The 11143-nt window shown below is 47.0% G+C and overlaps 1 protein-coding gene across 2 annotated transcripts; it reads left to right on the top strand.

The window, feature by feature from the left end:
• The first annotated feature begins 2520 nt into the window (after nucleotides 1-2520).
• CBLN2 (cerebellin 2 precursor) lies at nucleotides 2521-10938 on the top strand. 2 transcript variants are annotated; one of them, XM_028737450.2, is made up of 5 exons: nucleotides 2521-2941; nucleotides 3244-3304; nucleotides 4622-5169; nucleotides 8624-8743; nucleotides 9271-10938. In XM_028737450.2, the coding sequence occupies exons 3-5, from the start codon at nucleotides 4822-4824 to the stop codon at nucleotides 9466-9468; spliced, it is 666 nt and encodes a 221-aa protein (XP_028593283.1). In that variant the 5' UTR covers nucleotides 2521-2941; nucleotides 3244-3304; nucleotides 4622-4821; the 3' UTR covers nucleotides 9469-10938. The 2 variants fall into 2 exon arrangements, with proteins under 2 accessions (XP_028593283.1, XP_028593282.1); XM_028737449.2 differs by lacking the exon at nucleotides 2521-2941 and having other exon boundaries at nucleotides 3147-3304.
• The last annotated feature ends 205 nt before the right edge of the window (nucleotides 10939-11143 follow it).

Here is an 11143-nt window from a genome sequence, read left to right as displayed (position 1 = left end):
TTTTTTCCTGAAGAATAAGCAGAGTTTTATAACTCATTGGAGCTACATTTTATGAACACAGCATGTGCAGAGCATATGGCGAAGTGAATTTGAAGCATGGAGTCTGGGGCAGATTTTTAATGTAGCCTCTGCTCTTCCCTCTTCTGCGTGGTGATGTGATTTTTTACCAATTCCCAGATCAGCCACTTCCAAGAATTATCTTAATACAGCAGGGGGGTTTTTATGAGTCAGGCTATTGTGTCAAATGTAACTTTCATAATGCTAAAGATACTTTTGTCCAGCCTACATCCAGTCTAGAAAGCTCTTTCACTGATGCATGGAATGCAATCCACAATTTTGTTGAAAATGAATCCTTTCTGGTCCTCCTTCCTGAATTTCAGGAAGTGCTGTGCTTTTTTTAGGTTGGATAAACCCAAAGTTAATTGCTCCTTTCTTTGCAGCTTCCTCTGTGATGAATTTCAGACTGGAAGCTCCTCAAGGAAAATACCTTTTATGTGATATTAGGCAGCCTTGTCCGACACAGTGCCCTCCAAGTGTTTTGTACTAAACCTCCCATCAGACTGCTTGAGAAAGTAAAGATTTATAACAATTCCTGATGCTCAAAAATAAGGGGTCAAAGAAAGCAACATAGAACCTTTTCAGAGAAGAAGCAGTCAGATTTTAGCCTCCACACCCTATATTTAGATGCTGGTAGCTATTTCATAGATAATTGTTTCAATGGGACACGAATGGCGCTGTGGGTTAAACCACAGAGCCTAGGACTTGCTGATCAGAAGGTTGGCAGTTCGAATCCCCGTGACGGGGTGAGCTCCCATTGCTTGGTCCCAGCTCCTGCCAACCTAGCAGTTTGAAAGCACGTCAAAGTGCAAGTAGATAAATAGGTACTGCTCCAGCGGGAAGGTAAACAGCGTTTCCGTGTGCTGCTCTGGTTCGCCAGAAGCAGCTTAGTCATTCTGGCCACATGACCCTGGCCAATGAAGCGAGATGACCACCACAACCCCACAACTGGACCTAATGGTCAGGGGTCCCTTTACCTTTACTTGTTTCAATATCACTATGTGTGTACAATGGGGACACCCACCTTACTGTTTAATAGCCAAGTATTCTCCAATGGTCAGTATTTCATACAAAATTGATAGAAAAATGGGTGTTCAGTCATATTCAAAATCAGTTTTTCAAATGGTATCAGTGGTCTAATTGCTTGGGATTTAACTTTGAGATAAGACATAGAATCCTACCATGGGTGCATAGTCCTACCATGGGTGCAGCCAGGATTTTTTTTGGGGGGGAGGGGGAGGGCAGGCCTATTGTTAGGTGGGGACAGAACATCAGTTTGCTATGTCTTTTTATTGAATTTTGTTGATTTTGAGGGCCGACTGCCCCTCCTGCCCCCCATCCCCTGGCTAGCCCATGAGTCCTACCCTCCAGGCAGGAGAAAACAAGCATGCTCCCTCTTCCATGTGACAGCCCTTAAGGCACATTTGGAAAAGGCTATCATATCTGTCTCCCCTTTTCCATGCTAAACATACCCAGCTCCTTCAAGCGCTCCTCATCTGATGGATTAGTAGCCCAATCACATTACAGGGTGTTGTTGTTTTTTAACAAGATGCCAGGAAGACTCTACTCTACCTGCCACCCCAGATTTTTGAAATCTGCTTGGAGTCAGTCTCTGGCCTGGGGAAAAACCACACACACTTTGCACACAGTCAGATTTACTCTTTCTAGCTGTTACTTTCGTTCTTACGGGGCTCACAAGATTTAACAAGTTCTGCAGGCGAGTCCAGGGCAAATTGTGCCTCAAATTGATACTTAAGGCCAAGGGACACAGGTTCATTATCTGCACTGGCATCATGGATAGTTGGGAAAAACCTTCGCTAATGCTTCTCTCTGAGGAATAGCACCGATTTCTATTTTTATTGTAAAAAAAATTGCAGCTAAAATCACCGGGGGGGGGGGGGAGGGAAACCGGCGGCATGATAAACAAGCCATTAGCACGAAAGGCCCACTCTCTTCCACAGTCTCCCCTTTCTCTAGCTTTTCAGCACCAACTACTCGGCTCTGCAGCAGCTGCACCAGCTGAGCTGTGAGAAATATATATATTGCAACCAATAACAACTGATGATAACCTTGACTGCAGCATATATCATCATGGCAGCCTTTGGCTCTGTAAAAGATCCGCGAGCGCAGGATTCCCTTGATTGCAGGAGGTGGAGAGGGAAGAGCGGGGGAGAGGGAGGAGGCGAGAGCTTAATTGAAAGTTCATCCTCCTCCTGTTCTCCCCGGGAATCCCGCTCCCGATGCTCTTTCTCTAACCCAAACAATCCAACCACGTCCACAAGGCACGCTCCATCCCTTTAATTCCGAAAACCCCGTAGAGAGCATTCTGTAGGCAATGGCAGCGAGTGCCACTAGGTGGCGCTCGCCAACCACTTTTGGAGTTAGGCCGCTCTCCGTTCCGGCCAATATAACGCGCCTCCCTCCAGTCCTCGCGCATCTAATTCCAGACTTGATAGGGTATCCCTGGGAAAAGGGGGGAAAAAATAAGGGGGGGCGCAGGAACCAAAGTTAATAAGGCATTTGCGCCTAAGCAACCCCTGTGTCCTGAGGTTTTTTAAAGCGACAGCCCCTGTTCCCCGCTCACACGCTACAGCTGCCCCTCTCTGTCCAGACCAGAAACGGAACTTCTGTAAACGAGCGACTTCCACGCCTCGTGACCGTGGCTGCTGCTTAGTCTTTTCCCGATATTTGCCAGCGTTCTTCTTCCGTGGCCGATCTTGACATTTGACGGTGGTCTGTGCGCAAGGGGAGGGCGGGGAGGGGAGGAAGAAGACATGTGGAGATCTACTTCTACCAGCTTCTGAGAGCGCGTTTCTTTTAAAGAAGAGCCAAAAAGGATCGCTTCCTTCGTTCTGGGTGAAATTCAGCCTATGCCTGGCTCCAGGTAGCCGCTGCTTACAGGACATCAAGCGGGGGAAATTGACCGGGGGGGGGGGGGGAGAGAGAGAGGTTGTGTGTGTGCGCGCGCTGGAATTTGTCCAGGCAGATCTGGGTTGTGTGCGCGCGCGTGTGTGTGTCATGCTCGGGTTTATCTGGTGTGAGAAGCAGTGGCGGGTGTGAATGTGTCTGCGAGAGGGTGGGAAGGAGGAAGGGAGGGAGGGGGTGATCTTGGCAATGGGCGGGAGAGAACGAGGCGAATCCTGTCTCTTCTGCTTGCCAGCCTAATCTCAGCTCATTTTCTCCAAGCAATACAACTTCGCGGACGGCAACCTAAACCAAGCCCGACTCTCCACCATGGACCCTCCAGGTAAACCAGCGCGCCGCCAGCCCCTTTCATTTTGATCCATTAAAAAATAATAATCCAGATGGAGATAAAGACGGGATAGCAAAACGAGGAACTCGTAGGGTGGTGTATGGGAGCGGCGGCGGCGGGGGGGCGGTGGCGGTGTCCTTCCTCATGGACTTTTTAGAAAGGGAAAGCGATGGAACGGAGTGAAAGGGGTTCGTGTTAGTGACTCGACTCAGGTTCAACTCTTCCGGAACAAACTCGGGAACTTTGCAGGTGGTAACTAATAGATCCCCGTTGCATTCCCCACGAGAGTTTAAGGCGCGGATTTGCTAAAACTGGACAGGGATGCGGATCAAAGCGGAAACGGCCTTGTGGACCAGTTGTATGGGGGGGGGGGAGGGGAATCGAAGTTGGAGCGGAGTTTATCAGCAATTCCAAGAAAGCAGACCTCTCCGCGTCCGAGGCATTAACTCGCGTTAAGCGGAAGCGCTCCCTTCGCAGATTTTGTTTTCATTACAACTAAAATCTAAGACGCGCTTGTGTTCAGTGTTGTGGGGTTTTTTTAAAGTTACATCGGGATGGGAGTATAGAACAAAAAGGCCTAAGTGCTTTGGGATCGAGATAAAATGTCTGTGGTTATCGCCACAGCTTGCTGTGCCTGAGGAAAGAGGGAACCAGATAGGAGGTTGGGAGTTTCTTGTGTTTCGTGTGTGGAAGCAAATCGTCTGCACCTCTATTTGTGGTGCGGGAAAGAGGTGCCGAGGGACCTCCCAGGTTGCTTCCCTTCGATTCCTGGCGGCGGGTGGGGTGGGCTGGGCAATGAGCCCAGGCTTATTCAGAAGTGCCATTGTTTTCCTTTAAAAAATAGAGTCCGGCTCTTGCAACAATCGCTGCAAAAGGAGCGAGATGTTGAAAGAGCCCGCCCCACCCCTTGCGACGCCCTCAGCTCTCGCACACACTCCAAAGCGGGATCAGACGGGGGCTTGTGTGTCACTGTGAGAAACAGGGTGCTGGACTTAACGGGGCCGTTGTTCTGATCCACTAGGACCTTTCTTAGGTTATGTGGTGACACGGTCCTTGGCGGGAAACGGAGCGCAGCTCGCGCCCGCCCCGTCAAGGTCTTTTTGCCCGGTTCGCCTTCTGCCGTGTGTCTGAGAGGAGCCCTGTCCCGCTCCACCTCATAGAACAGACACCGAGTGGGTTTCTCGCCCCCGCCCCCTCACACCACACGGGATGGACCTCGGGAGGGTCTGGCCCTTTTTGTGAGGGGGGAGGCGGGCTGAGGAGCTGGACTTTCCCGCCGCCCGCCTCACTTGGCTCTCTTTCGCCCCGCAGGCTGCAGCACGCCTCCCGCCTTCCTGTGAGGCCGCCGAAGAAGCGCGAAAATTCAAGGCGGCGCCCGCTCGTTTCCCGCTCGCTGAGGCGCCCAGCCCGGCCGCCCTCCGGAGACTGAAGGCAGCAGCGCCCGGCCGTCGCCCTCCCGCCGCCCCCTTTGGACTCCGCGGCTGGACGGACGGGCCCCGCTGCGGCAAGACATGGCCGGGCGGCGGCTGTGGTGGCGGCGGCGGCGGGGGGCGCTGGCGGAGCCCGCGGGCGGCTACTCCTGCGTGGCGGTGGCGGCGGCGGCGCTGGCCCTACTGCTCCTGGAGCTGCCCGGCGGCAGCCCGGCGGTGCCGGCGCAGAACGACACGGAGCCCATCGTGCTGGAGGGCAAGTGTCTGGTGGTGTGCGACTCCAGCCCGTCCGCCGACGGCGCCATCACCTCGTCGCTGGGCATCTCCGTGCGCTCCGGCAGCGCCAAGGTGGCGTTCTCGGCCACGCGCAGCACCAACCACGAGCCGTCCGAGATGAGCAACCGCACCATGACCATCTACTTCGACCAGGTCAGGCGCGCCAGCCCTCTCCCCCCTCCCTCGCGCCTTTTCCGGCCTCTCCTGGCCGTAGCCCCTCCCTCAGGTGACTACGCCCCGCCCAGGCGGCGCCGGCAAGCCAGAGTCTCCTCCCACCTGCCCACTTCTTCCCCGCCTCTACCTTGCACCTCTTTCTCCAGGTAAGCCCTTCCTGCCCCGGCCAGTCTGCTCTGGCGCCCCCTGGCGCCCAGAAGAGCCGCTCTCCACTTACTTCTTCCTCCTAATTCCTCCCCTTCTCCCGTTTTACACTTAGCCCTCGCCCTTTGTTTACTGTCCAGCTTCACTCGTTTTCCTACCAGCTCTCCCCACTCCTAGCCCCATTGATCTGTCTCCTATTGATCCCTAACTCCCATCTTCTACACCACCACTCTCCCGGTCTATCCTTTACCTAGTCCTGCCTTATTCCCATTCCAGCACAACTCCCTCCAGCCATGTCCTGTTCAGCAGTGACCCCCCTCAAGCTCAAGCTCTTTTCCCAAGAGCAATACATGGCCTCTCTCCCACTGACTGATGGCCCCTGCCTCTTCTCCACCTTCAATATTTGTTTTGATCTTTCTCCATTCTTTGTGATGCCCTTCCTGCATCTCCCTCCTACTCTTTCACACCTTAGCTAACTGTAGGGTTGCCATATGTCCTCTTTTCCCAGGACGCATCCTCTTTTTTCATGGGTAGAGTTGCCTTAGTGATCCCTAGTTAAAAGTAGAAGTCAGCAAATGTGTCCTCTTTTTTGCTCTTCAAAATTTGGCAACCCTAGACTGGGCTTCTTCCAATGCCCTCTAAGTTAGGGATGGAGAGCTTGTACCCACCCCTCACAGATGTTGTTGAACTCCAACTCCCACCAGCTCTAGCCAATATGGCCCAATGAACAGGGATGAAGGCAGCTGCAGTCTGTCACTATCTGGAGAGTCACAGGTTCCCCTTACCTGTTTTAGTTCCACCTTAGTAATTCACTGTCAGCAGTCTGACAGTACTTGTGGCTCATCAACTTCTCTATGAAACAATAGCCATCACTTCCTTATTTTTCTATTCTGATGAGTGTCCTTTAAGTACCCCATCTAATGCTGTAGCTACCGACAAGATATTTTTGGGGGGCTCCTCAGTCACCCTGTTTTAAATAATTATAACCACCAGTCTGTATTGCCAACAATATAACATCCAATTCCAATTTCTCCAGAGAGGTGGCTCTGGGATTTCCTGCCTCCCCTTATCTAGTCAGGCAAACCAGACAGGCATGCATAGAGCAGCAGCCTGGGGAAATCCGCAGAATTTGGGTGTAGTGCAATGTGGGGACAGTGAAGGCACTGCAAGCTTAAGCTTTGCCTCTTGGCTCATTTGAGGAAACCTACATGCTTTTAGGATTGCTCTGTCTTATTGTTCCAGCCTAGGAAGAAAAAAGAGGGATGCACTGGGATTTTATGTAAAACCTTCCAAGTGAAAAGCATTCAGGTCATTTAGACTTGTTCAGCACAGATTATTTGTTTCTGTTTATGCATCCATCTGTCCAAGGATTGCTTTCTAATCATGATTACATGTGTATTCTGTTATTTACCCATTGTGTTCCCCAGCTATTATAATCTTCTAGGGGAAAAAATATTTTGACATAGATTGGCAGAATAATTTTTTTGTAGAATAATTCTATTGTCACCTTGCTTGTAGAGCTGTATAATGCTAGACACTATATACATACCGTTTTGTTTATAAAGCTTTTTCCTCCCTCTAATTCCATGATGTGTTGCCTTAAAATAAGAATTGTAGTGTTGGTTGAATAACTTAATTTTTTTTTTAGCAATGAATGGGATTCTAGTTTCACAAATTCTTCTTCTTTCACACTTTTGTATATGAGTTTTGAATCTGGATTAGATGAGCTCTGAGGTTGATAATCTTATGTAAGAAGGATAGCCACAGTCTTTCACCAACTTATGCATAGTTTTTACATTAATTTGGATATATGCGTACACACACAGGATATTGTGATACATGCTAGAAATTCTGAACAAGGAAGTACCTGGCAGTCAAAACAGAAAAATAACCATAAGAGCCAGAATCTGTGGCACTGCACCACTGAGCTTTGTGTGCAGTCTTAACCGTTCTTTGTTACAGAAAAGACAGCAGGAAGCTATGAGAGCTCTGCTCAGATGTAATAATAAGACCCCAGGCAAGTTGTTGAAACCAGTTACCTGGGAAGACAGATTAGGCAGAAGATTTCAGATCTGATTCTGTAGGTAATGCAAATATCAATCATGCAAAGAACTGTAAACATCTCTTTGGAATGTTTTCTAATTCCATTGAGGTTGCCAGCCCATGAGGTTGCCAGCCCTCATTTACATATCCTTAGTTTAGTGTGACTTGCCTTTGGCCATAAGTAGCCATATCGGAGCATGCAAATTATTGGGATAAGTCCTTTCCTCGTGGTGGTGGTCATTACCTTTATATCCTGCCTTTCTTCCAAGGAACTTCAGGTGGTGTACACGGCTCTTGCCGTAATGGTCTCCTACTCATTTTAACACCACAACAATATTGTGAGGCTGGTTATGCTGAGAAAGAGATGGTGACTGGCTCAAGGTCACCCACTGAACTTCATGGGTATTTTAACCTTGAATCCCAAGTACTACTCCAGCATGTTAACCACCACACTAAATTGGCTCTCTCGTGGATTCATTGCTTTCTCCTTCTTTTGTTACTCTGCAAGAGGCCTTTGAAACATTCATAACTTGGCTCAAAAGAGCCTTTTCCATTACCCTAATTGGCAAATTGCACTCACTTTTACCACTAAGTCCATGCACTAAGTTCTCTGTGGGTTAAAATGCATCTTCCATACTTCTTTGTTCAAGCCTAATTGAATTAGTCCCTGTGCTTCAGGATGGGGTAAAGAGACAAAAGAGAATGAGGGGTGTAAAGTTCAGAGAGAGAGGGGGGGGGGGTTACTTATTTAAAATTTGAACTCCCTCCCACCGTTCCATCACATGTGACATGACTAAGTCTCATTTTGTTTCGCATTAACATCACAGGCCCCAAGAGAGACAATTAGTTTCAATACTGTTACATGAAAATGAAAAATCCTGGGCGGATTTGTTTAATGGGATCTTTTCTCCCTTCATTTTGCGTGTCTCTCAGCAATGATACATTACATTTTCTCCTCTGCTGTGAAGACACAGGCTGCCATCATGATCCTTTCATTCTCTCGAAGAGGCATTGGGTGCACCACTGTGTAAATCAATCAGCTGTCTGAACCAATCCTTTTAAAACACCTTGGAAAGTTATTTCGTTTCCCTGCAGTCCGTTTTAATTGTGCAGCAAAATGCCTGTGGCTTTGCACTGCTTGGGCAGCCGGTCGAGAATTCCCCCTGTCTCTCCCCCCCACCTGACCTTCCCCATAATGAAGGCATGACCTAATTCCCCCCTTCCCTTTCATTCTTCTTTTCTCCAGGTATTAGTTAATATTGGCAACCATTTCGACCTGGCTTCCAGTATATTTGTAGCGCCAAGAAAAGGAATATATAGTTTCAGTTTCCACGTTGTGAAAGTATATAACAGACAAACTATCCAGGTATGTACTCTTCACTGGGGGTGGGGGGGCAGTTTGTTTTTTCTTTGCAAAGTGGCTCACATAAAGGCTTGTGACATTTGAATATATAGCAGAACGTCTCAAAGGGGGAAAAAACCATGCAGTTACTGCTATATTAATGTGATCTTATTTCAGCAGAGCATTTTATGAATATGCTATTTTATCCATAATCTACTAGATACACCTAGTTCCCTCAGCCAGCATTACAGTCACTGGGCTAGCTGCCTGGGTCATTTGGTAGAGAAAGTACAGGTGTATCAGTCTGAGCCAGGTGTGGAGCAAAGTGGTGGGTCATTTTGACCTTACACCCCCTCCCACTGCAAGAGATATGTCTTATCGCCTCCTACTCTGTTTCCCCACCCCCATTTGGGATCCCTGCATGTGGGAGACTCACTTATATACTGGGTTGGAATTTGATATGTGGGTGTGTTATATTGGGATGTAACAATGCAATTTTAAAAACAAACACTATGCAAGACTGCTGATGTTGAATTTCTTTTGAATTGTAGGTAAGTCTAATGCAAAACGGCTATCCAGTGATTTCAGCTTTTGCTGGAGACCAAGATGTCACCAGAGAAGCAGCCAGCAATGGGGTCTTGCTCCTTATGGAAAGAGAAGACAAAGTGCATCTCAAACTGGAGAGAGGGAACCTCATGGGAGGGTGGAAATACTCAACCTTTTCCGGCTTCTTAGTCTTTCCGCTATAAAGGGATGTCAAGGAGAAGCCTGATTTGCAAGCTGGAACAAGGATCAAATCATTTTGGAAAAACATACACACATAAGATCCCTCCTCCCTCTCCCAGAACTTGGCTAGACACACCAATAATTCCAGCCACCCAGTCAGACTGCCATCAGAGAATAATGACAAACCTTCTTGATGCCACTGTTTGCTTTGACTCTTGACTGTTCCTTGGGAAAACCTGCAGCCCCGATTAGTTTTAGATGACGGTGATCTTTAAAAGAAACAAAATTATCAACCTGAGCAATTTGTACCTGTGATTGTAAAGTCAATTTTGGATTTTATTGTTGGGATCATTGACTTTCCTCCCTTCATTCTGTTTCTGTTCCTGTCCTGAAGAGACATGCTAATTGGGACCACATAAAAGTAGTCCAAGGCTTACCCTCAAAGCCGGAAGAATCTGATATCCAATGAAGTGTTCCTGTGATACTTTCTCTTTTTGTGTTTGTATAGCCTTAAAAATATACCAAGACAAAAATAAGAATGGCTTCAATTTCAAACCTGTATCTTCTGGGGAAGGGATTTTATTTATTTATTTATTTATTTTGGACATTACTGTGTCAAGAAGTGCTTTATCCAGTGAAGCAAATTTTGCACGATTGGAAACTACTTTATTTTGTGTTACTTGTGTTTTCCATCATCATTTCCCCCCTCTTCTGACTCTTTTTGTGCTAAAGAAGCAAGCTAGAACGATCAATAAGATAAAGCAAGCATATATATGCCCTGTAACTTGCAGAGAAACTAACCAGGGAACTGTTCTGCTTGCACTATTCAGCTGATCTAATAGAAGCATTTGTCGAGATCGAGGAAGACTTTGCACAATCTGATCCTTGAGTTACATTCTGGAAAGGAAATGACATTTCTGAATTGGTCTGACATTTCTAGATGCTCTTCCAGAAGGCTGTGAATATCTTCTTTGAACATACCGTAAATTATTTCTTTGCATTACTGGGAGTTCTTTGGTGCTTTCCTGATCTTTATTTGATGGATTTAATTACTAATGCTTGAATATGCAGTGGCTTGGCCTCTTTGAGTGTTCCAACAAATTATCTTCCCTTCAAATTAGGTAAAAACAGATTTGCAGTGAACTTGCCAGGATCCAGCATACATCAACAGTTGCTGTTAGTATGTGTGACAAAATCAGGGATGTCAAAAAAGAAAGAAAGAAAATGCTCTGAAAGCTTACTATGGTTTATGTGGTTTAACTATGAATACACCAGAAATTGTATATTTTATTTTATTTATTTTATTGATGCTTCCCTGTTAGCATCCAAAGACTTTTGAGTAGTCTTAATCCAATACTGTATACCACAAAGGTCATTGATTCCAAATGATAAAAGAAGAAACCTCAGGTTGAATTCCAATTCACCTTCTATGTGTCAATGTAACCAAAATGCTGATGAACTTTAGATTCAGAATAAATGGGGTTCATGTCCAACTTGGCTTCTTTTTCACTTTCATCTAAGTGTCAAAAGTGACTGTGCAATGCAGGAAAAGTGCTCAACAGTTGATTCAAGGAAGTCATTAGTGAGAATTTATATATATATATATATATATATATATATATATATATATATATGCAGGTTTTGGTGTCCTCGGGTGTCTTCCCGTGTAAAAGTTGGGGTGTCTAGGCGACGTTTCGA

Source organism: Podarcis muralis, chromosome 8, assembly GCF_964188315.1.
Source record: "Podarcis muralis chromosome 8, rPodMur119.hap1.1, whole genome shotgun sequence".
NCBI classification, from domain to species: domain Eukaryota; kingdom Metazoa; phylum Chordata; class Lepidosauria; order Squamata; family Lacertidae; genus Podarcis; species Podarcis muralis.
This window is presented reverse-complemented; position numbering and strand designations above follow the sequence as displayed.

Excerpts from the sequence above, each read along its gene's own strand:
- CBLN2 (XM_028737450.2), top strand. The coding sequence starts at position 4,822 with ATGGCCGGGCGGCGGCTGTGGTGGCGGCGGCGGCGGGGGGCGCTGGCG. Across the intron at positions 5,170-8,623 it reads TGACCATCTACTTCGACCAG|GTATTAGTTAATATTGGCAA; the intron begins GTCAGGCGCGCC and ends TCTTTTCTCCAG. Across the intron at positions 8,744-9,270 it reads ATAACAGACAAACTATCCAG|GTAAGTCTAATGCAAAACGG; the intron begins GTATGTACTCTT and ends TTTGAATTGTAG.